Consider the following 26,210-nt stretch of genomic DNA (forward strand, 5'->3'; position numbering starts at 1 on the left):
CAACGATGAATTGCATAAAAGCTACACAAATTTTTGATAGTTTTTTGAACACAAGTAAATGAAAGCAATGCCTTTTGAACAGTTTCCATAGGCCTGACACATTATTATTATGAGGATAAAAGCATTATCGGTGTTCTTAAAAAATTATTGCAATGGAAAATCATCTTTGTTTGTACACATTTGTTGTTTTTTAATAAAGATGAAAATAATGGAAGGGTCTTGGTACAAAAGAGCAACATGCCTGCCAATACATTAATTTGAATTATAGCTCTTTAACATATGTGACAACATTTTCAGTTAAGTTTATTTTCTTCAATCAAGTGAGTAAGGATATGAAAGGTCATACGAAATGAATTCATGCCTGGTAAATGACAATTGTCTATAATGGATAAGGCCAATTAAATTTTTCAATGTTTTTAATTTGAGGAATTGAGCACATTCATTCTGGTGCATTGAGGTACACTTTTCTTCTTTCACATAAAGAATTTTTTAAAATACAATAAGTAGCAAGTAGTGGAGGGAGAAAATGTACCTTTATGCTCTCATATGTATTTTAATCGTTTTATAAAGTGATTGGGGGGGGGGGGGGGCTAAAATAAAGGGGAACTGGAAGTTAACCGTGAACACCAACTGAAAATTTAGTTATTTATATTGCATATGATCTTATTTTCGGTAAAAATTGTATTCCATAAAGGTAAATATGCCAAAGGTGCAAAAATAAGTGAAAATTCGGATATTCTTTTTTGGTTAATCTACCGAGGGGCCACATGGCACAATATCCTTTGAACGCCCATATAAAGCCAGTGTTGCTCAGGTGAGCGATGTGGCCCATTGGGCCTCTTGTTTATATATAAATTCATCATCTTGCAAATATACGTTTGCTCTTTAGATCCATGCAAACTACAGCACACACACTTCTGTAAATATAGGTAAAAATAACAAAGAATATATGTTTATTACTGTATTTATTGAACATGTATTGATATAAAACTTTGAATTATGAAATGAACACAATGTACATACATGAACATGTATAAGGAGCTGTATAAAAATATATAGTTACTTTTAAAAGCATGATGTATGCATTTTCAAATCTTTTTTAAAGGACTAAAAGGAAAGTTTAAACTGCTTTTAGTTTAGATATATATCATTATCATGATTATGCTTATGAAAAATAAAAAAAATATATTTCAATATAAAAGTACAAACAATGTATAGCAATATATTTGATTTTACTGGTAAATGTATGACAAAAGAAATTAAAAGATTGAACAAGTTTCCATTTATATTATGCATAAACATGCTTTAATGATAAATAATAAATACAATTTGGCAGCAATTCATGGTAAAAAATAGAATTTTTAAAAATAAAATGATAACAGATGAAATAAAAGGTCAATGCACTTTATTATCTCATAAAATTTGAAAATATATAACATATAAATAAAATATGTTATGTCATGCATTTCCTGCATTTCTTTAACAAAATGTAGATATGGTGCATGTTACATGTACATTGAATTTAATATACTAATTACAATCACAAGAATTAACTGTGAATTGTTTTAAGCACAGAATTTTACTACAATTGTCCCGTTGGCATGATTTTTCATAGATTCTAAATATTAAATTCTCTTTTTTAAAATCATGGCTATCTCCTTTTGATCGTATGTGTAGAATATGAATTTCATTTTAATACATGTATTTTGGTTTTGTTAATCAAGAAAGTGGGTATATGACTAGAAAAGGGGAGGAAAGGTTAAACAAATTCAAACTGCAATTTACATATGCAAACAGGTATATGTATACATCTCATGCGCGGATCTAGAGAGGGGGGTCGGGGGGGGGGGGGGGTCCCGACCCCCCCCCCCCCCCCCCCCTTGAAAATGAAAATTTATTAAATTTACATAGTAAAATTATCGCGAAAATATGCCTCGGACATCCCCTGGCAAACACAATTATCCTTCGGACCCCCCCTGGAAAAATTTTCTGGATCCGCGCATGCATCTCTTCACTTTTTCATGAGAGATTTTGTTTGAACATCCTGACACACGTAAGAAAAGCTTGCTATATTCCTATAGAGTGTAATGTACTGAACAACCTTTGACATCTGAGGTAGAATAATGTCATGGGTCAGTGCACTCCTACTCTCAGCAGAGAGATTTTGTCTGCTGAACCCAACCTGCTTCAAGAAGAAGATCACAAAATCAAAGCAGTTGTGACGGTCCTCAATGTACCTGCAAAAGACCAACAAAATATAAGTATTAGATAACAAAAATACATGTATATACATCATCATGTACTAGTTTATTGAAAGTTTAATTACACGTATATGTGTTTTCCTCTATAATTATGCTCGAGTATGAGGTGGAATTAATTTTTTTTTGGTAAGCAACATGCACAACTTATTAATTAAAAATATTTAAATTCCATGTAAATTTTTTGAAAGTAAAGTGTGTGGAAAGCTAAAGCATTTAAAAACCATAATACAGTCGAAGAGGTTAACAGTTTTGAAGTTAATATGTCACAAGCATTTAACGAATTGTTCAACTTGAAAGATGATGGGGATTAGAATGATGATATTAAATGCATTTCAAGTCACTTTTTAAGAGAGGACAGACAGGGTATCATTATAATATACCTCAGTATGATTATTCTATATAACACAACATCTGATTGATTCTAGACAGTCACGTGTTGGGGAAATAAAACTTCATATTTCCCTGTCATAGCGATCCTCATTAAGATTTTTCATCATATCCCACCCCTTCGAATTTTCATTCCATGCTTATGAAATATCAAAGGATGAGAATACGATGTGATTAGTGATTTCAATTTTTTTTATATCAGAAAACTGACATATATTAGAAAGAAACCAGTAAACATTCACTAAGTCATTGCTTTACTAGCTTTGAAAAACGATTAGAACCTGATGTATTCTTATTATCACCTGTCATTCGGTATAATAAACAATATATTACATGATTATGAGGGAAATATGAAGATTTATTCCACCCAGAAAAATCAATCTGTGATGCCCCTGGGAAATATGATTTTTCTTAGGGGAATAAATCTTCATGTTTCCCTCACAATCATACAATAAATGTATAATATATTTCAATGGTAGAATAAGATGGTCACTTACTTTGACTTTGTCCACATATTGGACTGAGATAGGTTATGAAGCGTGGCATCCCAGAGATGGTAGATCTGGGGTGTGACGCCTCTATTTGACAGTGGAATCACGAGGCATTCCTCCCACCCTGCTACCCCTACATGAACCCCATCTTCATCATAGTCATACACTGTGCCTGAAATCCACATTGGTAACTATTGTTAGAGTGTTTCCTTCTTTTTGTCATCTTGCAGTGAATTATACAAATTTGGAAATCTTATACTGATACATGTACAACATATTCTTTTTGTTAATAGATGTTTTTATATCTCACCTTTTGTATCAGTCACTCCGATGTGTAGATTGACAGAATTGTCATAATTTCTGCAAAAAACATTACCAAAAGATAAAATAAACATGCATGCAAAAGCTGAGGAGACATAGAAGTCACCATTATCTGTGAAGAAGTTGACATCAACTTTTAACAGGAAAAATGATCTTTGCTAGCCAAAGATTTTTGGTCAACTCTACTCCCAAAAAACCAAGGTTATGGGTGAGCTTGTTTTAACACGTTGGGACCAATCAATCAAATGGGATAAAATAGCCCGTTCAAGAAATAAAAGCCCAAATGGGATATAAATTTAAAGTGCATAAATAAAAATTTTTGATTTTGAAACTTTTGATATAAATCTGCATTAAGGTAGTCCTATACTCGGCACTAAATGGACTCAATCATTAAAAGCCTAGCTTTAAATGATAAATATACATTCTAGCAATACATATACAAAAGAAAATATGCATGTTTTCATGCTAGTTTGTTTGTTATCACCTCTCGGACGGGTGTACCCCCTTGCGAAAATTATTGACAATTATGAAATTTGCCAGACGTCCGTATATATAAATAAATATTTATTTAAGCCATATCTCATCAATAATTTTGCGCACATTTTTGTAAGTAAGTACGCTTTATGGACCTGATGTATCAAAATAGAATAGAAAAAATGCAATGCTAGTATCGCGTTTGGTAATTTTTTTTACTATTTTATGGACTCAAACTTAAATTCATGGTGTTTATTCTATAGATTGACATCTCAGAAAAAAGATTTGGTAAAATAAATGATATGTTGACGGATTACTTTTCACGCTATAAGCTCTAAACCAAGTAGACTCTGACGAAAAAATCCGTAAAAATCACATTTTGCTAGTTTTCTGCCTAGATCTGTCAACAATGTTAGATATCATTTAAACATTAATTAATTGACGATTGATTAAATTCGAAATAGCTTCTGTCTCTACATTTAAACCGGTTTTAGTAAAAGAAAAAGAAAATTTCGGGGGGGGGGGGGGGGGGGGGGGGGGGGGCATCAAAACAAAGAAGATATAAGCATACCTGAGATCCCGGTTAATCAGAAACTTTGTTTTTCATTTTACTTTAACAGAATCGAGTTTCTCAACATTAATCATTTCTATCTCTCATAGAATACATATATTACCGTTCCAATTGCTTATTATTGCCATTGTTTACAACAGCGATGTAGAGTAAAATCAATACCGGGTATCTAAAACGCTTTGTAAAAGTCGAACCAACATTGTAAAATCCGTATTATGACGTAGTGCGATACTCGGACTACTTTAATATGTATCAAATACAAGAACTTTTGGTTAAGAAGTTTGTCTATATGTCAATAGTTTGTAAAATTGATCCCCAAGAAGTTTTGGATATACTGAGGGATTAATCTCCGTAATTATAGTATGGTTACAGAAAAAGTTGATACATTTCATCAATAATTCTAATGTGGATAAAATTTATACATGTATCTGAAATTTCAAAATCAATTTTTTTTTACTTTTCACACTTTAAATTTGTATCCCATTTGGGCAATTATATCCAGAACGGGCTATTATATCCCATTTGGGCGTTGGGTCCAAACCTGTTTAATGATTTTTTTTTTAGATCTGCCTTTGGTTTGTGGGGATTTGAAAGGACTGGAAAACCTTGGAGCCCTAGCATAGATAGTAATAATCAGTTATACATTGTACTTTAATTGTAGATCTTCTTTTAATTAATTTTTTAGTGTGCAATTCAGAAATTAAATTATCGACATACCTGAGAAAAGTTCCAACTGTTGGTCTTACAACCAGTGACACCGGTGACTCTCCAGCATTGGTGAGGGGTGAGGGGAGTTTGTAAGGGGGGATACGACTAGGCGAGTGAGTCGTGTTATAGTGACACAGAGGACAAACAGGAGGGACAGAAAAACACAGAATATTGGTCAGCTTGTCACAGTGCTGCCAGCACAGGATATCCGGCGTGCTTTGTCTGGACATCGTTTTCTTGATTCTCTGCAAAGAAACTAAGGTAATTTTAACTAACAGTTTTACAATGAATTGGATTGAAATAACTTGATACAAACATAAACGCAATTACATCAATTAAATTAACTGTCTAGGCCTGTGTCCCTCGGGCGACAACTTCTAGATATTACTCTTGTCGCAATGGCGTGAAGTCACCGGAAGTTCAGGTAAATTTATCGACTATATTAGCTTCGGGCTCGACATGATGTTTAGGACTCGTGCTCAAGATGCTGCACGAAGCAGACACTTCATATGATAAAGATGGATGAAAATGCAGAATATAAAGATTTTGAAGAGGCTATAAGGGCTGTTAGGGATATTGAAATTGAAACTAATTCGCAGTTTGTAGTTGCTCGAAAAACCAAATCCTTTAACACTAATTGTAAGTATTAATCTTTTGAAATCAAATTCATGAACGATTTCAGGCTGTTTTATTTCAATGAAACATTTACTAAATAGTACAAATTAATTTATTTGCTGCATGCAATAAGTTTCAGACATATCATCCTATCATTTTTTCAGTTTTATTGATTTTTTTTTTACAACCAGTGCACTCTCCGTTAAGAAAAACGCTCCCCCCTCCGCAAAAAAAACCAAACAAAAACAAAAGAAAACCCCATACGGTTCTTTTTTTTAGAATTTGTTTTATTAAAATGTTATTTATAATAATTATTTATTTATTTCCAATGTTGGACCCAGAGCTGAAGGGCATGTATACAAGTTTTCAATTATTATATAGAGCTGGAGAAAAAAATCTGGATCAGCGCCTGCTAATAAAAATTATAGCGATGTCTGTTGTAAAAATAATATTTTATAAACACATAATTTAAATGTCATGTTAGTTGCCGAATATTTTTTTAAAAGAGATTTAAATTGTTTAAAATATATTCAAGTTAATGAATTAAATCATTACGCATCATTTTATCGGAGAATTATAACTCAGATGTACGCGTTTTTTTTTTGTGTGTTCCATTCCGTTCCGTTTTTGTTTTTGTTTTTGTGTGTCAGTCCTTTGCAAAAAATCCTACTCATTATCGTAGTTAAATGTTAACTAATGTGTGCTATTAACACTAACAAATAAATAATTTTAAAAAATGAAATCAACTTGTCACCAGTCCAGAGGTTAAATCGAGATCAGACTAATTACTTGCACACCAGTGTTAAAATTTGGAACAGCCTTATCAATTCCATCAACAGTCAATCCTCTGTTGTGGTCATAAATAACTCCCCGAAGAGAGTAAGGGCGGTGTAAATTACTTTGTAAACTTACTCTGCATCAGAAACAATTGAAATTTTTGTCGAAATCTCACGTTTGACTAGGCTTCATCGGCGATGAAGAGAGGAACCACACGTCATTCTGTCAATGTCAGCACTGCAACCGTAATAAAATTATAATTGAAACTGTAACAGCCATTTGGTTTGCCCTTTTACCAAGCAGTAACGAAAGTGGGGATGAAATCAAGATTTATGATGCAAAACCAAAGGTAAAGGGAACATTTGGGACAAAGCGAGACAGTTGATAGTTTGCTTGAAGAAACAGGTGGGAACAATAACTGGGGGGGGGGGGGGGGGAGGGGGGGGTAAAAGGGCGTCTTAATAAGCGCAGCGGTCGTCGCCCAAACAAGGTTTTGCAGAAATATTTTTAAAAAATTAAGATTGAAGCAATAATTAATTATTTGTAAGACTGATCTGTGTCACTGAAGCGGTTGCTGTTCAACGGAGCATTGAAGTGTATATTGTTTACACTAACAAACCTGTATACCCGTATAAACTTTTGACATCAATTAACTGGGTATTAATTAGATAGGTTCGGCATGAAAGAAATATCAATGTCAATATCAAAGCTAGCATTGATGATAACAAGTTGCAAGTAACTTAACATTCATTGTTGAATATGTACATGTAACAATGCTTGACCGTATGAATTGCAATATGCTAAAAACATATTGATAAAATATCTTACAACTCTATATTGTGGAAATAAAATTAAAACGAGAAAACAATCAGAATAGACAAATGTTAACAGCCTTAGGATAATCCAAGACAGAGGAAGATTGTGTTTTATGTGTTATTGATCATAATGATTATAATTGTTTCAGGTCAAACGAAAAGAACGAAATGAAAACAATTCCTTTTATTTAATTATGTGCTTGTATTAATTTCCTCCTTTTTTGTACATGTATTTATTAAGACATTTGTATATACATTGCTTAGCGACGAAAAATAATTAAATGATTTACATACATGTCACCTTATCAGCGAATCTGCAGCACCACTCATTCACTTCTGTAATATAATCCCTTTAACGACCGAGGGCTCGATATAAGTAAAGGTAGTGTTTAAAAAATCAGGTTAATTGTTTATAAAATGAAGGAATGCAATAAAACATGTGACGACTGCTTTCACTGTCCAACTAAATATCTAATACATATTCAGTAGATTCTTCCATTTACTATCACTATTTAAACGAATGTTTTAACAATTAAAAAAAAACATTCAAAACGAATCTAAAGACTTTCTAGTACTGAAAGGACTATGAGAATTGAGCAGTCAACATTGCACGCAAAGCTACCGAGTAATTTACCGTGCCATATTTAATACAAATTTAACACTAAATCATTTTTAATGATATAAGAAACATTGGGTTTTCATAAGAGAAGCATAAATGATGGATGGGGAAGGGGGGGGGGGGGGTAACAATAGCCTTATTTATTTAATTTATAGTGATTTCAGTCTTGGAGCATAACTAATAATAGAGTGATATATTTTACTTCAGTTTCGTAGAACTATATATACTTTAAAATAGCTCAAGACTTACTTTTAGTTTATATATACATGTATCAACTTACCGACAACCTTCTGTCGTCGATAATAAAACAAGCAAATCACAAAATTAAAAAGAAAATCCTACATGTGTTGAATAGTGTCACATCATGCTCCGTACTCTGACCCATAGTCCGCATCCCCAAAAAAACCTCATTATTAGTTGATTTTTCAAGGTTTAATACATTTTTTAACAACATTAAATTTTGAAAGGCTTTAAAATTAATAATAAAGACTTCTTGAGCAGGTCTGCATTTCATTAAGACTAATACATTGTTCTATAAAGGGATATTATTTGAAAACTATTATAGAATATGATATTTAAAGCTTAGGGCATGATAAAATGAAACTTTCTATCCATTGTTCGTGTGAGTAAATATTATGTAAACAATTTCCCCCTTTATTTCCCTCTAAGATTTTCCTGACGACCTTCAGAAGCAAAGAATTTGGTTTTCTGGAAACAATAACGTGGTTGGACCCGTGATAGAAAACATCCCCTTCGTTGTCATTGGTTCCTGCGATTTAGCATGCATTCATGGCAAACCAAGGAAGAAAGAGAAAAAACATCAAAATGTAAGAATAACATAAACATGCAATAAGTAACTTCAAACAAAAATGTTTTTTATTAAAGTAAAGGTGATAAGACTTCATGCCATTGTCGTATATAAAGGTGACTCTACGCCATTGTGGTACTATATGAAAATGTATATAGAGGTGATTTCGCGCCATTGTGGTTTTATAATTATAAGCATGTAGAAAGAGGTGACTTCACGCCATTGTCGTTATATAAGCATGTAGAAAGAGGTGACTTCACGCCATTGTCGTTATATAAGCATGTAGACAGAGGCAACCTCACGCCATTGTGGTTTTATAAGCATGTAGATAGAGATGGCTTCACCCCATTGTCGTTTTATATGTTTGTAGTTAGAGGTGACTTCACGCCATTGCCGTTTAATAAGCATGTAAATAGAGGTGACTTCACGCCATTGTCGTTTAATAAGCATGTAAATAGAGGTGACTTCACGCCATTGTCATTTAATAAGCACGAAGATAGAGGTGACTTCACGCCATTGCCGTGTAATAAGCATGTAAATAGAGTTGACTTCACGCCATTGTCATTTAATAAGCACGAAGATAGAGGTGACTTCACGCCATTGCCGTTTTTTAAGCATGCAGATAGAGGTGACTTCACCCCATTTCCGTTTAATAAGCATGTAAATAGAGGTGACTTCACGCCATTGCCGTTATGTGGTAATCGTATGAAAGGTTTGATAAGGTTGCAGGTGCGCGACGCAGGCGTTTTAGCCTTGCTTCCCTAGGGTAACATTTGAGCTCGTTAGGAAAGTGACAGAGAGCGAGCATGAGTCTATAATTTCTGAGTTAATATCTGTAGTTGTCATTTGTTTACTGTGCATGATAGAGTTCTGAGAGATGAAATTTAGTAGTTGATTGAGTTATGGGTTAGTCTGAGGTGTAAGAGATAATTGCTATAGCCATACCCAGGGTACACGTTGGAGACAGAGGACAATAAGTTTGGATGTTAAAGAGTGAGGACGAATTTTCATAAAACCCGTGTTTAATATGTAAATAACCTTGTAAATAAAAACAATAGTTATCAATCAGTGCCGGTGACTCCACGCCATTATCGTTATATAAGCATGTAGATAGAAGTGACTTCACGCCATTGCCGTTATATAAGCATGTAGATAGAGTTGACTTCACGCCATTGTCGTTTAATAAGCATGTAAATAGAGGTGACTTCACGCCATTGCACTTTTTTAAGCATTTTAGATATAGGTGACTTCGCGCCATTGCCGTTTAATAAGCATGTAAATAGAGGTGACTTCACGCCATTGTCGTTTAATAAGCATGCAGACAGAGGTGACTTCATGCCATTGTCGTTTAATACGCATTTAGATAGAGGTGACTTCACGCCATTGCCGTTTTTTAAGCATGAGAATAGAGGTGACTTCACGTCATTGTGGATTTATAAGCATGTAGAAAGAGTTGACTTCACGTCATTGCCGTTTTTTAAGCATGAGAATAGAGGTGACTTCACGTCATTGTGGATTTATAAGCATGTAGAAAGAGTTGACTTCACGTTATTGTCGTTTTATAAGCACGAAGATAGAGGTGACTTCACGCCATTGTCATTTAATAAGCATGTAAATAGAGTTGACTTCACGCCATTGCCGTTTTTTAAGCATGTAGATAGAGGTGACTTCACGCCATTGTCGTTATATACGCATTTAGACAGAGGTGACTTCACGCCATTGTCGTTTAATAATCATGTAGATAGAGGTGACTTCACGCCATTGCCGTTTTTTAAGCATGAGAATAGAGGTGACTTCACGTCATTGTGGATTTATAAGCATGTAGAAAGAGTTGACATCACGCCATTGTCGTTTTATAAGCACGAAGATAGAGGTGACTTCACGCCATTGTCATTTAATAAGCATGTAGATAGAGGTGACTTCACGCCATTGTCGTTATATAAGCATGAAGATATAGTTGCCAACACGCTATTGACATTATATAAGCATGTAGAAAGAGATGACTTCACGCCATTGTCGTTATATAAGCATGAAGATATAGGTGACTTCACGCCATTGTCGTTATATAAGTATGTAGATAGAGGTGGCTTCATGCTATTGCCGTAATATAAGCATGTAGATAGAGGTGACTTCACGCCATTTTGTTGTACTTAAGCGTCTAAATAGAGGTGACCGTTAGTCATTATAGTTTAAGAGGCATGTGTTTGAAATAATGTATAGTATAGTGAAACGTACTGACAAACCTGTATTGTTCTAAATGAGGTTGTTTAAATTCTATTAAAGGAAAATCTTGATCATGAATATCAAAGGAAGAAGAAACATTTTAAAAGAACGAAGAAACAAGGGTGCCCATGTAAACTTGTTATTCAAGAAGTAGTTATATTTAGAGGTTTTCAGGTACGAAATCTTTCAAAATAAACCTCATATAAATTATCTGTTAATTTTATGTATTTAAGCTCTTTTATGTTTTAAAATAATTTCCTCTTCTTTCAGGCACCCTTGTCAAGGAAAATACGAACAAATATTTCGAAAACCATAAAAGATCCTAAAAAACCAAGATCCACTGAGAGACTATTTGTTCTTCACAAAAGGAATGTTCATGAAGACCATCTCACTGGAAAAGTACGTTATTTGTAGTTATTATTTTTTATTCTCAAACTATTTTAATGATATTTTGGTCATCAGATATCTATATAAGAACACAAAACATGTAAATTTTACTGGTATGTATTAAATTATATGATATTTATATTAATTTAGATTGCTGGTGTTACTAGAAATCTCTCCAAAGAGATTTCTAATAAAATTCACGAATTGGCGGAGGAGGGCGTCGTGAAAGTTGGAGAAGTCAAGAAAGAATTAGAGAAGCATGTTAAAACCCTCCCATTGAAAAAAAGGCCATCTTTTCTGAACAAGCAGTATTTTCCGACTAACAAAACGGTTTCAAATCATATACAGTTGGCACTTGCAAAGAACAGGTAATAGACTAAGTGCTAATCTAGAATGTTAAAGAGGTAAATGTCTGATTTTTTATTTTACGTCTCAAACGAATTTTCGACAAATTTCGCTGAATATCTGCCGTTAAAACCATTACGCCATGGCCTTAACCAAATATGAATTCAATTGTACACATTAATTCCGATTTCCTAAACACATGATAAGTCACAATTTTTTTTTTAATTAGTTACCGAGTTTTGGCCGCTGGGTTTTCCTGACATGTTGTCAAGTTGTAAGTTTTGAATTTATTGTCACCCGGTAAATTTTAAATTTACAACATGACATTCCGTTAAAACTGGCCATAAGATAGACAATTCGACTTTTTAAGTTTAATACAGTCTACAATGTGGGTTATTTTCAACAAATTTGGTATTTATTGTGTCATAAGTTTAAGTGCGTTTAAGGAAAATAAAATCTTACAAACCGTGTAAATACAAGTGACACATATGGTTAAATATATGCCTTATCTAATTTTTAATTTTTTTCACGTTATTTCAAGATACTCCAATGAAGAACAGGAAAATGCTAGGATGCATCTAGAACATCTCTCTAAAAATGCGGATATCCATGGAACTTTTAGCTATTATTTTAGAGCCCATTGGTAAACGGTTACATTTATTTGAAATGACATTCTAGTAAAAGGTCTTCCTAAAAAAAACGTTATCACTTTTTTTAATATGTTGCAATACAGCTTGGCATAGCTGTTGTATACATACATCTTCCTTACATTTCAATGTAGAGTGACATTTTCCTGATTTGCACTGTAATGTCAAATAACTTTATGACAAGATGGCAATTCGCTATTTTAACAAACGGTATGCTAACAGATAGCTACATAAACTTTCTTCACATATTTGCGCATAGAAAGAAGTCTATCAAATTTTAAATGTATAAATCAGTTATAATTGACAAATGGTATTTTGTAGCGAAGAAAAAGATGAAAAGTTTCTGATTGTAATACAGACAGAATGGCAGAAAAAGATACTATCAACTTTTGGGGAATGTTTTGTCATCGATAGTACTTTTAACACCTCGAAATATAAACTTCCTTTGTATGAGCTTGTTGCTCATACAAACGTTGGTTATATTCCCATCGGCATCATTATAACAGAAGATGAAACCGAAAAAGACATTTTCGATGGCCTTACTATTCTAAAGTCATGGAACCCGCAGTGGAACCCGTCCTCTGTTGTTAGTGATTGTGACATCGCACATAGCAATGCCTTACAAAAAATGTTTCCAGGTACTGTGTATCATTTTGGAATGTTTTATCTGTATACAGTGTAATTTTATTTTTATAAGCTAGTATGTTTACTAAAATTTTATAAATATTTCATTATATTAAAAGGTTTTATAAACCTTTTCACCTTCTGAAATCAAATTCCTCTTTGATGAAATTTTTGTGTTAGAAGATTTTTTAAAAAAAACTGCTTTAATTTATTCAGCGGGCATTTAAACATTTATAAAAAGCGCTTCACTATCTTAACTCATGTTGTTATTTTTACCTATAGATTGTTCTCAGTTTCTTTGCAAGTTTCACATCACACAGGCTTGGAAGAGATGGGTTTCAAGGAAAGAAAACATGGTTGGGGAAGAAAAAGATGAAACATTACGACAGTATGTGAATTTCTGTTATTTTTTTTTTGCACACTTGCCTTGGGACAAAATAAGCTGTTTTGTGCATTTAATAAATGTTTCATTATATAATAAAGACAAGTTAAATTTCATGCCGCCACTGAGCCATTGTTCAAAGAAGAAATTACAAATTAAAATATGTTTCAGTCTCGCCGTTTTCTGGCACATAAAATGTCAATATTTTGATTGAGTTCAAATTTCTAGAATTGTCCAGTGTTACGTTTGTATAAATCAACCTTTTCTACAAGATACAATTTTGACATGTGTTACTTACGGGTAGTGCGGAAAAATCGTTGGCATTAATATGCAGTATCTGATAGATACTGATAAATACATACGGCGCATGTTCTTAACGATTAGATTTTAAATAATTTGGTCTTTAACGAACGCTGGTAGCAATCAAGTAGTGTATGGCAGATAGGCGCTTTCATATGCATGCTGCTGTCACAAAAACATTTCGAATCAAAAGATTTAAAGGGAAATGATTGTGGTTCCGCTTTATTATGAATTGAGTTAGACAAATTTTACATTGATATATTTACATATATATATTTTATTTACAGTTTTCAGAGAATAGCCGATTCCCTCACAATGGATCAATTCGAAGAAAACGTGACTGCTTTTAAGAACGCAACAATATTTCAGGAGAATGAACATCTGCAAAACTATTTTAATAACGTGTGGTTAAGTGTTGCCAAGGTACTGAATGTAGTTCAATTCAAATGATTGATTACTATAGATATGATTTAGTACTTTAATTAAGAAAATGCTATAATGACATGTTGTACATTTAGAAATGGGTTAGAGCATTCAGACCTCTAAACGAAAACACCGTTGTAACAACCACAAATGGAGTAGAGGTACACCACCGAATTTTAAAGAACCTTTTGGATGCTCATAGTTGCAGAAGTATTGAGAGTTTGGTGGAAGTTATCATAAAGAGATATTTCGAAGAAATGCTTACAAAGTAAGTATTTACAACACACACACACACACGTGCGTGCGCGCACGCACATATATAATTTTAGCAAACTCTTGTACTCGTTAATGTATCCTAAAAATCGATTTAAATTACAGATATGTGTCGAAAAATGTTCAGCCATTAAAGTCATCAAAAGCTTACAACGGATCCATACCAATATTCTTAATCGAAAAAACGGCGCCATTTATGCAACATTGCTTAAGTAGATTGACAGATGCAACAATTATAGATTCATCAATGGTAGAAAAAATAACGGAAACAAAATATAAAGTCTCGTCCCTTTCAACTCTCCAAGACTGTTACGCTGTTGATTTGTCAAAGCCAGATTGTGAGTGTGTGGACTTTCAGTTCCATTTCCTACCATGTAAACACATATTGGCCATTTTGACCTTGGAGAAACCAGCGCTTGAAATTTGTACCAAATATTTAGCGTCAAAGTTTTTTAACAGTGATCGAAATTTTTTGGAGTGGATGAATGAAGAAACATCAGAAACCCATGATACTTATGATAAACCACATTCAAGTCCAACTGCAGCTACATCCAGCAACGGAAGTGTCGAAGAATTCTTAACCGCAACAAGTGGCTCTAAACCAGTGAATGTGTTCACTGCTAATGCTGCTTTAAATAGATTAAGAAATTTTATAAATAACTCCAACAATGAACAGGCAATCAGTGACTGCATTGGGCACATTAATGACATTCTGAGAAAGTTAAAAAATGAATATGGAATACCGAGTTCTTTCTCAAAAAGAAAAAGGGGAACACAGCGTTGTCCAAAACAGAAAGTACCATTTTCATTTTTGAAAAGAACTTTGAAAACAAGAAGACGGATAAGAAAAAAAAGCCGAGGTATTAATTTGAAATTAAAAAAAATATAACAATGGAAATGATTTGTATAATAATTTATTTGTATTTCATTATAGATTAATCATACATCTAAAATTACTGAATGATCGTATTTCAGTTGGTGATATCAAAGTAAAAGACCAAACAAAATCTAAGAAGGTGAGTTTCAGATTTATATTCAAAAAATCCCAAATCCATCAGTTCATATATTTTGAATTTTCAAATTATAATAATGAATAATGAATGTGTATATTTAAGAGCAATGCAACAGGAAACGTCACAGAGACGATTTTGGATCATGACAACTTTCAGGTTGTATTATTTTATTTTACTATCTATTTTGTAAAGGAATGTAATTTAAAAACGTGCAGTTTTTTTTGGTCTAAGTTTTGCTAGGTTTTTTATAGTTTGATATTTAGAGACAAAATAACAATTACTGCCTGAATGATTTGCTTACTAGTACATACAACTTTTAAAACTTATAAATTACTTTTATCAAAATTATCTAAATCAAAAAGCATTAAGACATTCTTTTGTGTTAAGTCTTTCAAATCAGTTAAATTGCCATTTGGTAACGTACTTTCATAAAAAGAAAATCAAGGTTTCCTCATCTTTATAATTATTATTTTTAATATTTCAATAATCGTTTAGATAATTGTCGATGAAGATTCAAGTTACCCTGATCATGGAGACGAAAAACGAGATATGACAAAATATGATACACAATCAAAGACGGTATTTTTAAATTGTCATTTCGTTAGATCCATCATTTAATGCGCACTCATGATATTTATGATGTTACATTGACTGAGATAATTTTCTAATAATTTTTGAAGACTCTTGTATTAAAGTTCTTATGAAATAAGACGGTTAAACAATCTAAAAATTGCAGAGCATTGTTAACGAAGATTTAAAACAACTGAATGATGCCTCACAATCTCAAGAGGTATGTCTTCTTTTACTTTTCTATTCAAGTTTAAAAGAAATTAGTAGATTTTTTAAAAGCATATTTTAATTAAGACTACTGTGATATTGGTGAGGGGTGCTCCGTTCACTATTATTAAATTCAAATCAATTAAAAAGGCTTACATGGATGTGTGTACGTCACGTAGCTGTTGCTAATGATACTGCAATATAATAATGCTTCAGTAAAAGTACATATTTTACAAGTGTCTTGGGGTTAATAATAAGGTCATTATTTAATTTGAAACACTAATGATATTTGCATTTAAGTACCGTTAACTATCAAATCTATCAAACAACATTTTAAATATTATAGATTGTTGATGAAAGCGAGTGTGGTCAACCAGTAGATGATGCTACACAAGATGACAAGGTTTTCCTTTTATGATCATATACATGTACATGTACTAGCGCTAATTGGTCAGAATTGTTTAACGAAAACTTATTTGTACCCAGTTGGATATCTATATATATGTACAATAATATTTTGATTGTTTACGTATTTGCGATACATGTCAATTTGCTTTGATGGTAAATCCCAAATCGAATCCATTCACATCTTTTTCTCTGCAGGACACAAGTAGTTGTTCGTCTTTTACGGAGGAGGAGCTTAACATGTTTTTTGAGAAGGTGCCTTACAATCCATACTTTAAGGTACTCTAGATATACGTAAATTCGATTTAATAAACGCTACACCTTTTAACAATACCTTGCGTACCTGATAATATTTGCAATGCAAATGCATCGTTTTCATATTTAATAAATCCACTGTGTATTATTGTAAAATAAATTGTCTGAATCAGTAAAAAAAGTTACACTTTAAAAAATTATACGAGTCTCTCTCTCTCTCTCTCTCTCTCTGAATTACTGATGCTTTGTATTTTTACACACTGCAGATACCAGTACCTGATTACGCTGAAGTCAATCCTTATAATCCAAATCTAATGCGAATAAAACCAAGTGAATGTCGATTAAATGACGATGACATTCCCGATTCAATAAAGAATTACAAGCCAAAAAGGAAAATCCGCGTGTCATCTTTACAGCATTCAAAAGTACAATTGTATTTCCATTTTTAAATCTGTGTGGATTGTTTGATATCAAGATACTTTGTTTTGTAATTGTACGGTTTTAGGATAGGTGGTACCTGTAATTCTTAAAACGTTTGATATATTTAAATTTGTTCACTTTTTATAATGACGTTACTACAACTTATTTTCTTAATTGGCTTAAAAATGTTATACTGGAATTGATTTCATGCAAATTAACATGATATTGCAATTATTATTTTAGAGCTGTGAACAGACTAAAATCAGTGATGCAAAAGTAGAGGTATGTTCTCTCTCTCTCTCCTCTCTCTCTCTCTCTCTCGTTATTTAATTTGTTTTTTAAATTTTAGAACTCAAAAGACAAACCTAAAAGCGAATTGCCAACCGACGATTACACATCCTCCCGCAAATTAACAGAGGTAATTATGATAATAATCGTTCAAATGTTGATGTTAAGCACCGTCAACTATCAAATGTATCTCATTTTTTATACAAAATTTGAAATATTATAGATTGCTGATGAAAACGAGAGTGCTCAACTAGTAGATGATGCTACACAAGATGACAAGGTTTTCCTTTTACGGGCATATACATCTCTCTCTCTCTCTCTCACTCTCTCTCTCTCTCTCTCTCTCTCTCTTTCTCTCCGGTTATTTTATTTGTTTTTGAAATTTTAGAACTCAAAAGACAAACCTAAAAGCGAATTGCCAACCGACGATTACACATCCTCCCGCAAATTAACAGAGGTAATTATGATAATAATCGTTCAAATGTTGATGTTAAGCATCGGAAATTATCAAATGTATCTCATTTTTTATGCAACATTTTTAATATTATAGATTGTTGATGAAAACGAGAGTGCTCAACCAGTAGATGATGCTACACAAGATGACAAGGTTTTCCTTTTTTGAGCATATACATGTACATGTACTTGCGCTAATTGGTCAGAATTGTTTAACGAAAACTTATTTGTACCCCGTTGAATATCTCTATATACATTGTATGTACTATAATATTTTAATTGTTTGCGTATTTGTGATACGTGTCAATTTGCTTTGATGGTAAATCCCAAATCGAATCCATTCACATCTTTTTCTCTGCAGGACACAAGTAGTTGTTCGTCTTTTACGGAGGAGGAGCTTAACATGTTTTTTGAGAAGGTGCCTTACAATCCATACTTTAAGGTACTCTAAATATACGTAAATTCGATTTAATAAACGCTACACCTTTTAATAATACCGTGCGTACCTGATAATAAATGCAAATGCATTGTTTTCATATTTAATAAATCCACTGAGTATTATTGTAAAATAAATTGTCTGAATCAGTAAAAAAAAGTTACACTTTTAAAAAATTATGAGTCGAATATTCTCAATATATCCCTCTTTATATCATGCAAAATCTCTCTCTATTTCTTTCTCTCTCCCTCTGAATTACTGATGCTTTGTATTTTTACACATTGCAGATTCCAGTACCTGATTACGCTGAAGTCAATCCTTACAATCCAAATCTAATGCGAATAAAACCACGTGAATGTCGATTAAATGACGATGACATTCCCGATTCAATAAAGAATTACAAGCCAAAAAGGAAAATCCGCGTGTCATCTGTACAGCATTCAAAAGTACAATTGTATTTCCATTTTTAAATCTGTGTGGATTGTTTGATATCAAGATACTTTGTTTTGTAATTGTACGGTTTTAGGATACATGTAGGTGGTACCTGTAATTCTTAAAAGTTTGATATATTAAAATTTGTTCACTTTCTTTTTATATTGACGTTATTTTCTTAATTGGCTTAAAAATAATGTTATACTGGAATTGATTTCATACAAATTAACATGATTATGCAATTATTAATTTTAGAGCTGTGAACGGTATGTTCTCTCTCTCTCTCTCCTCTCTCTCACTCTCTTCTCTCTCTCTCTCTCTCTCTCTCTCTTTATCTCGTTATTTAATTTGTTTTTGAAATTTTAGAACTCAAAAGACAAACCTAAAAGCGAATTGCCAACCGACGATTGCACATCCTCCCGCAAATCAACAAAGGTAATTATGATGATAATCGTTCAAATGTTGATGCTTCGAAAATATATCTTTTATTTAGTTTTTCAAATATAATAAAAAAAATCTATACATTTCTTTCGTTGAAGAATACAGAACAAAAAACAGGAGATGAAGATAAGGTATCTGTTTTATTGATACTAAGTACGGAATAGTCTACAATATTTTAATATATAAACGATATTGTCAGATATTTTATGAAATGTTTAAATAAATCCTATTGTTAATATTAATATTGTTTACTTTTATTGTCTGCTATTGAACTTTTAACCTTTTAATTGATCTTTTAGCTTCTGAAAAGATATATTTTTATGTATTACAAACGATGTTTGGGGACTTGCTGTGTTTGATCATTTGTAATAAGAATATAAGATTACATATATTTGAATATTTCAAGAGTTTTCGAATTCTAAAATTTTTAGAAATTTTCAAAATTTAAACTTTCTTTAAAATTTTACAGCCCTGTCCAGAAATTCGAAAAAGAAAATATATCGTTGAACACAAGGTATTTTATTAAAATGGAAATTTTATATATATCACAATTGAAACATGGTCTCATATTTATTTTCACTATTTTAAAGGTATGATAATTTAACCTATAACAATAAGCATTGATAAGCATGATGTTATAATACTTTATCACACGTTTTACGCCATATTTCATAACGCTTTTTATCTGTTAATTATATACTTTCACATTTTTAAGAAATGCATTCTTCTCAAAAATATGATGTAAGTCTGAAAAATCATTTCAAATTCATTAGAACAAAATGTGGTGTTTGTATAAAAAGAATGGTATATGTACATGAAGATGTAAGCTGTTGAGAATGGGGTAATAATTATAAATAACATTGACATTAATACAAAAGAAATTTAAAATATTTACCTTTTACTGGTATTAAAGAATCCCATTATTCCTGACATTGAGGAAATCTGGAAAAACCACAGAAGATCAACTTCATTAATGGCCATTGTTGGGCAATATAAGCTGTACGGATATTCGTTTGATTCGCTTAGGAGTGGGATGGAAGTCACTGATGAGGTATGTTGTAATTCTCTATATCATATGTGTATTTTAATTAGTAAAATGGGGTTTTTTGGTTGACTTAAGAATTCACTTTTTTAGATTATTGATGCATACATGCAGTCCCTTGTAGACGCCTCTAACAACTGTGTATCATTCATAAGTTGTGTTGTTGCGGGAAGATTATTTCTACAACCGAACGATTGCGCACTTATGTCGAAAGTAAGACTGAATGTGGATTTTTGCTTTCGTATAATGATTTAGATAAGATGAATTTTTTCAAATCGACTGAATTTCTATTTTAATTAATTTGTCAATACAAGTTAAAGTATGTAGAAGCTTTGTTTTATAATCTTAGAACAAAGAGAGAAATGATTTTATCTGCTCAATGATTATCCATTTGCAGTTGTCTCTGAATTGTTACGACAAAATTATTTGTCCATACAACTGCAGTGGACATTGGGAGCTTGTGGTAATTTTTCCACACCAGAAAACTATTATGTACCTAGACCCATTGGGTGAGAATGATAAAAAAAAGAAAAGCATCCTTCAGTCATGGAAAACATTCATAAACAGACGGTTTTCAGCCGGACTTGAATCATCTGGACCGAGTAAATGGAAGATTGAAACTGCCCCGCACTGCAAACAACTAGATTCTGTTAGCTGTGGTGTTTATGTTATGAAAGTAGGTAGAAGTTTATTGGTTTTGTCGGTATTTGTCAATCCTTGCATAACAAAGACAAATACAAAATACAATTTAACAAGGACATTTTAAAGAAATGATAACACAACGAAAACGTTGTCGGAAATCAGTATTATAAATACATGTTCTAGTAATACTATTATGCAGATTAACTTATAAGAAGAGAAATATCTCATCCTCATAAATATACCTTCACAAAAATAACAAATGTGCAAAACAGGAATTGTGTTTTTTTAGGTACAACTCATGCAGGAAGCAAGTTGAAATTTCTTTTCTACTTCTACACATTTCAGACATGAGTGTTTTAACATCAGAATATGAATATAATCAACTTGTAACTGAGCTTAGAATGGTCTTCCATACAGAATTTTAAGACTGTTTCCTTTGTGTTTCAATAGTTAATAAGTTATTCTATTGAAAATTAAGTTGTAAACGGTTGGGTTTTTAATAAGTACACACAACTGAGTTTCATAAAATGAAACAACACAGATAATTTGGTATTTGTACAAACATATGTTTAATTAAGTGCAGCTAGCAAAATTATTTTCAGTAATTTTTCTGTTAAATCAAGATAAATATGATATATAGATGTATGACTAAATACAACCGAATTGATATATACCTTTTATTTAGATTTATACTTTCTATTTTTGTAATCATACCTATTAAAGATAGTAACAATTGACAATTTAATAGTTTGCAGAATTATTGCTACAAAGGAAGCCACTTTTCTTCAACTCTAGACAAATGGGCACAATCCGATTAGAAATTGCTGCGATTATACTAGGAAACTGTGGTATGTAACAGTCTCCATAAATCTATAAATTGAGATGTTCTATCATTTGATAGCAAATGCAATTCTTGTCATAACATTGTTTTATTGTTTTCTGTTTTAAAGGCAATGTTTCCAACCTATGTCGCTCATGTGGTCAAAGTTACAAACTTTTTCATAGATGGGTATGTTTATGTTTAAGTCTAAGTGCATTGTTATATTAACGCATTTAACAATTGCTGAAAAATTTGTTTTTCAAATTTTTAGTTTAAAATATGTTTTATATTCTTATTTTGAATATCTTTCATACAGATACAATGCAATTCTTGCCAATGGTGGCACCACTTTGAATGTGCCGATCTACCAACCACATTTGACAACGCAAAGCGTAATTCCTTTTACTTCCTTTGCAAAACATGCCGTGGAGTAGAATCACAACACCATGCTTTCGGTTTCGTGGAAACATCTCTCCCCGATATTAAAAGAAGAAAACCTGAGTTGCCTGAAGGTACAACCTCGCCCCTTTCAGATCTTCATGCCACACGGGAACCATTTGTGTTGTGTAAGCTATCAAATCGTGTAAAGATATGCGCAGGATGTCGAAACAAGTTTGAAAAGCCCTTGAAATGTCCGAGAGATGTAGCCATCAGGCACAGAGAACTTGAGAAATTTTTTGATAAAAAAAATAGACAATTACGGGAAGTTTTTAACAACAAATACTACCACGTGTCTGCCAATTGCATTCAGTCTAAAAATCCACTTTTTTGTAAATCATCAATATGCATTCCTCCACAACTCCACTTAACAAACGAGTATCTGGAGTATTTCAGAAATCATGGAGTTGATTTGTCATCTGTTCTAGTCAGGAAAATTTAAGTTTTATTGAGTACATCAAAACTGGCACAAACATGTAGAATAAAATACTAAGAGTCTGTCACAGGGTACCGCTTTCATCACTTTTGATTGGCTTACTAAATAAATACACAAACATCGCATGCATTGACATTGTATAGTTTTCTTATAATGAAAAACATGTTCCGTCTACCTAATAATACACAAGTTTATTCGGATCGAAGAGGGTAAATATTTAAAGTATATTCAGGTGCCTATGTGGTATATATGATTATCGTAATTTTATGCCAGAGTGGTGGAAGCAGAATCGGTGGACAGAGTATAAAGGTTTATTGATATGTTGCATATTTTTATGAAATACGTCGAATTTCATTATGAAGTTTGTGAAACTACCTCGATCTTAGTATTCTTATGATATATAAGGTTTTTTTCTTCATAATTAAACTTTGACAATTGTTGTTTTTGTTTGTCTTTTTACCCAAATGAAGCAGCCAACAATAAATTGTCATTGTTTGATACATCTATTTAAATATTATAAATTATATATAAATGTGAATGATGGAGACAACAACAAGCAACTGATTTAATGAGTAAACCATTTTTTGTGACAAGAAAAAGGTAAAGAAAGTTGAAATATTTATTAAAATTAAAACAAAATGTAGAATTGTGTAAAACAATATATACAAAAAATTAAAAAAAAAAAAATAAGAAAAAAAACCTGTGAAACACGTCTCCTCTATCCACATGCTTGAAGTCACTTCTATGTACAGGTTGATAAAAGACAATGACGTGAAGTCACCTCTATCTACATGATTATTAAACGTCAATGGCGTGAAGTCACCTCTATCTACATGCTTATTAAACGACAATGGCGTGAAGTCACCTCTATTTACATGCTTCAAAAACGGCGATGGCGTGAAGTCACCTCTATTTACATGCTTAAAAAACCGCAATGGCATGAAGTCACCTCTATTTACATGCTTAAAAAACCGCAATGGCGTGAAGTCACCTCTATTAACATGCCTTAAAAAACTGCAATGGCGTGAAGTCACCTCTATTTACATGCTTAAAAAACTGCAATGGCGTGAAGTCACCTCTATTTACATGCTTAAAAAAGTGCAATGGCATGAAGTCACCTCTATTTACATGCTTTATAAACCGCAATGGCGTGAAGTCACCTCTATTTACATGCTTAAAAAAGTGCAATGGCGTGAAGTCACCTCTATCTACATGATTATAAAACGGCAATGGCGTGAAGTCACCTCTATTTACATGCTTAAAAAAGTGCAATGGCGTGAAGTCACCTCTATTTACATGCTTAAAAAACCGCAATGGCGTGAAGTCACCTCTATTTACATGCTTAAAAAACCGCAATGGCGTGAAGTCACCTCTATTTACATGCTTAAAAAAGTGCAATGGCGTGAAGCCACCTCTATCTACATGCTTTAGAAAGTGCAATGGCGTGAAGTCACCTCTATATACATGATTATAAAACGGCAATGGCGTGAAGTCACCTCTATCTACATGCTTATTAAACGGCAATGGCGTGAAGTCACCTCTATTTACATGCTTAAAAAACCGCAATGGCGTGAAGTCATCTCTATCTACATGCTTAAAAAAGTGCAATGGCGTGAAGTCACCTCTATCTACATGCTTTATAAACCGTAATGACGTGAAGTCACCTCTATTTACATGCTTATAAAACGACAATGGCGTGAAGTCACCTCTATCTACATGCTTATTAAACGGCAATGGCGTGAAGTCACCTCTATCTACATGCTTATTAAACGGCAATGGCGTGAAGTCACCTCTATTTACATGCTTAAAAAACGGCAATGGCGTGAAGTCACCTCTATCTACATGCTTAAAAAACCGCAATGGCGTGAAGTCACCTCTATCTACATGCTTAAAAAACTGCAATGGCGTGAAGTCACCTCTATCTACATGCTTTAGAAAGTGCAATGGCGTGAAGTCACCTCTATCTACATGATTATAAAACGGCAATGGCGTGAAGTCACCTCTATCTACATGCTTATTAAACGGCAATGGCGTGAAGTCACCTCTATCTACATGCTTATTAAACGGCAATGGCGTGAAGTCACCTCTATTTACATGCTTAAAAAACCGCAATGGCGTGAAGTCATCTCTATCTACATGCTTAAAAAAGTGCAATGGCGTGAAGTCACCTCTATTTACATGCTTAAAAAAGTGCAATGGCGTGAAGTCACCTCTATCTACATGCTTTAGAAAGTGCAATGGCGTGAAGTCACCTCTATCTACATGCTTTAGAAAGTGCAATGGCGTGAAGTCACCTCTATCTACATGATTATAAAACGGCAATGGTGTGAAGTCACCTCTATCTACATGCTTATTAAACGGCAATGGCGTGAAGTCACCTCTATCTACATGCTTAAAAAACGGCAATGGCGTGAAGTCATCTCTATCTACATGCTTAAAAAACTGCAATGGCGTGAAGTCACCTCTATCTACATGCTTACAAAAGTGCAATGGCGTGAAGTCACCTCTATTTACATGCTTAAAAAAGTGCAATGGCGTGAAGTCACCTCTATTTACATGCCTTAAAAAACTGCAATGGCGTGAAGTCACCTCTATTAATTTACATGCTTAAAAAACTGCAATGGCGTAAAGTCACCTGTATCTATATGATTTATGAATCCATAATAGTGTGCCTTGTACCCACCTTTGTCTACTCGCTTGTATGACGGCAATGACGTGAAGTCACCTTTTTTCTACATACTTATAAAACCACAATAGCGTGAAATATCCTTCACGACAATATCATTAGCAAAACCCCCATTTTATTATTTTTGATTATTTTTTTATCGGAAATATCGTAAAATTTCCGTAATTCCGTAAAATCGTATATTTTAACTGATAACTAATTTTATACCAACTCAGAAAGTCTCTAAAGGTAGTTTATACACCATAATCATAAAGAAAAAATTAAGTTAATTCCTATATTACTTTAATTAGTCACTTCTACTTAAATGTGCTTCAAAATTATTTTACCCTCCTTATTTTTTTTTTATTAATTTCATTTGTATTATACTTTTATCTCACTTGAAAAATTAATTTTGTCGGGATCGGTTTTCCAAAAAAAAATAAGCGATAACCTTAATTTTTATGTTTCGGGAAAAGGTGACTTCACGCCATTGTATTTAGGATTAACGTTTTTCCAAAAAAACACTTGTCTCACCTGCAGCAAGTTTGTTTGGGTTGGTTCGAAATAGGTAAAGCGTTCGCAAAATATTCGTGGAAAATTGTTAAAGCAAAAGTTATGAAATGTGTAGTTAAAAACATAAGTTTGCAATTTATGAAAAACATATTTTTTATAATAACCCCCCCCCCAAAAAAAAAACAAAAACAACAAATAATAGCTTGTAGAAGAATTCGTACGAGTTAACCAAATAAGCCAGTCCTCTTTGTGCCACTGCAAATCGCCCTACGTAAATTCAACC

General features: G+C 32.8%; 2 protein-coding genes across 5 annotated transcripts; one reads left to right on the top strand and one right to left on the bottom strand.

Annotated features, from left to right (window-relative positions):
• Positions 1 to 1,972: 1,972 nt before the first annotated feature.
• On the bottom strand, positions 1,973 to 25,972 carry LOC128169668 (MKRN2 opposite strand protein-like). 4 transcript variants are annotated; one of them, XM_052835781.1, is made up of 5 exons: positions 25,949 to 25,972; positions 5,223 to 5,458; positions 3,450 to 3,499; positions 3,146 to 3,311; positions 1,973 to 2,237 (listed from the first exon to the last, which is right to left on the bottom strand). In XM_052835781.1, the coding sequence occupies exons 2-5, from the start codon at positions 5,441 to 5,443 to the stop codon at positions 2,012 to 2,014; spliced, it is 663 nt and encodes a 220-aa protein (XP_052691741.1). In that variant the 5' UTR covers positions 5,444 to 5,458; positions 25,949 to 25,972; the 3' UTR covers positions 1,973 to 2,011. The 4 variants fall into 4 exon arrangements, with proteins under 4 accessions (XP_052691741.1, XP_052691733.1, XP_052691743.1 ...); XM_052835773.1 differs by lacking the exon at positions 25,949 to 25,972 and adding an exon at positions 5,544 to 5,608; XM_052835783.1 differs by lacking the exon at positions 25,949 to 25,972 and adding an exon at positions 5,544 to 5,608 and having other exon boundaries at positions 5,223 to 5,469.
• On the top strand, positions 5,723 to 23,189 carry LOC128169699 (uncharacterized). Its single transcript, XM_052835796.1, has 32 exons — positions 5,723 to 5,852; positions 8,709 to 8,866; positions 11,131 to 11,244; positions 11,341 to 11,469; positions 11,608 to 11,825; positions 12,344 to 12,445; positions 12,771 to 13,087; positions 13,356 to 13,461; positions 14,043 to 14,178; positions 14,274 to 14,446; positions 14,557 to 15,311; positions 15,427 to 15,467; positions 15,567 to 15,620; positions 15,960 to 16,043; positions 16,201 to 16,254; positions 16,588 to 16,644; positions 16,845 to 16,925; positions 17,168 to 17,326; positions 17,565 to 17,603; positions 17,671 to 17,739; positions 17,833 to 17,889; positions 17,998 to 18,066; positions 18,160 to 18,216; positions 19,297 to 19,365; positions 19,470 to 19,502; positions 19,841 to 19,885; positions 20,285 to 20,422; positions 20,507 to 20,626; positions 20,811 to 21,089; positions 21,804 to 21,903; positions 22,006 to 22,064; positions 22,192 to 23,189. The coding sequence occupies exons 1-32, from the start codon at positions 5,723 to 5,725 to the stop codon at positions 22,753 to 22,755; spliced, it is 4,566 nt and encodes a 1,521-aa protein (XP_052691756.1). The 3' UTR covers positions 22,756 to 23,189.
• Positions 25,973 to 26,210: the final 238 nt, after the last annotated feature.

The sequence above is a fragment of the Crassostrea angulata genome, chromosome 1 (genome assembly GCF_025612915.1).
Source record: "Crassostrea angulata isolate pt1a10 chromosome 1, ASM2561291v2, whole genome shotgun sequence".
In the NCBI taxonomy this organism is placed as follows: Eukaryota; Metazoa; Mollusca; class Bivalvia; order Ostreida; family Ostreidae; genus Magallana; species Magallana angulata.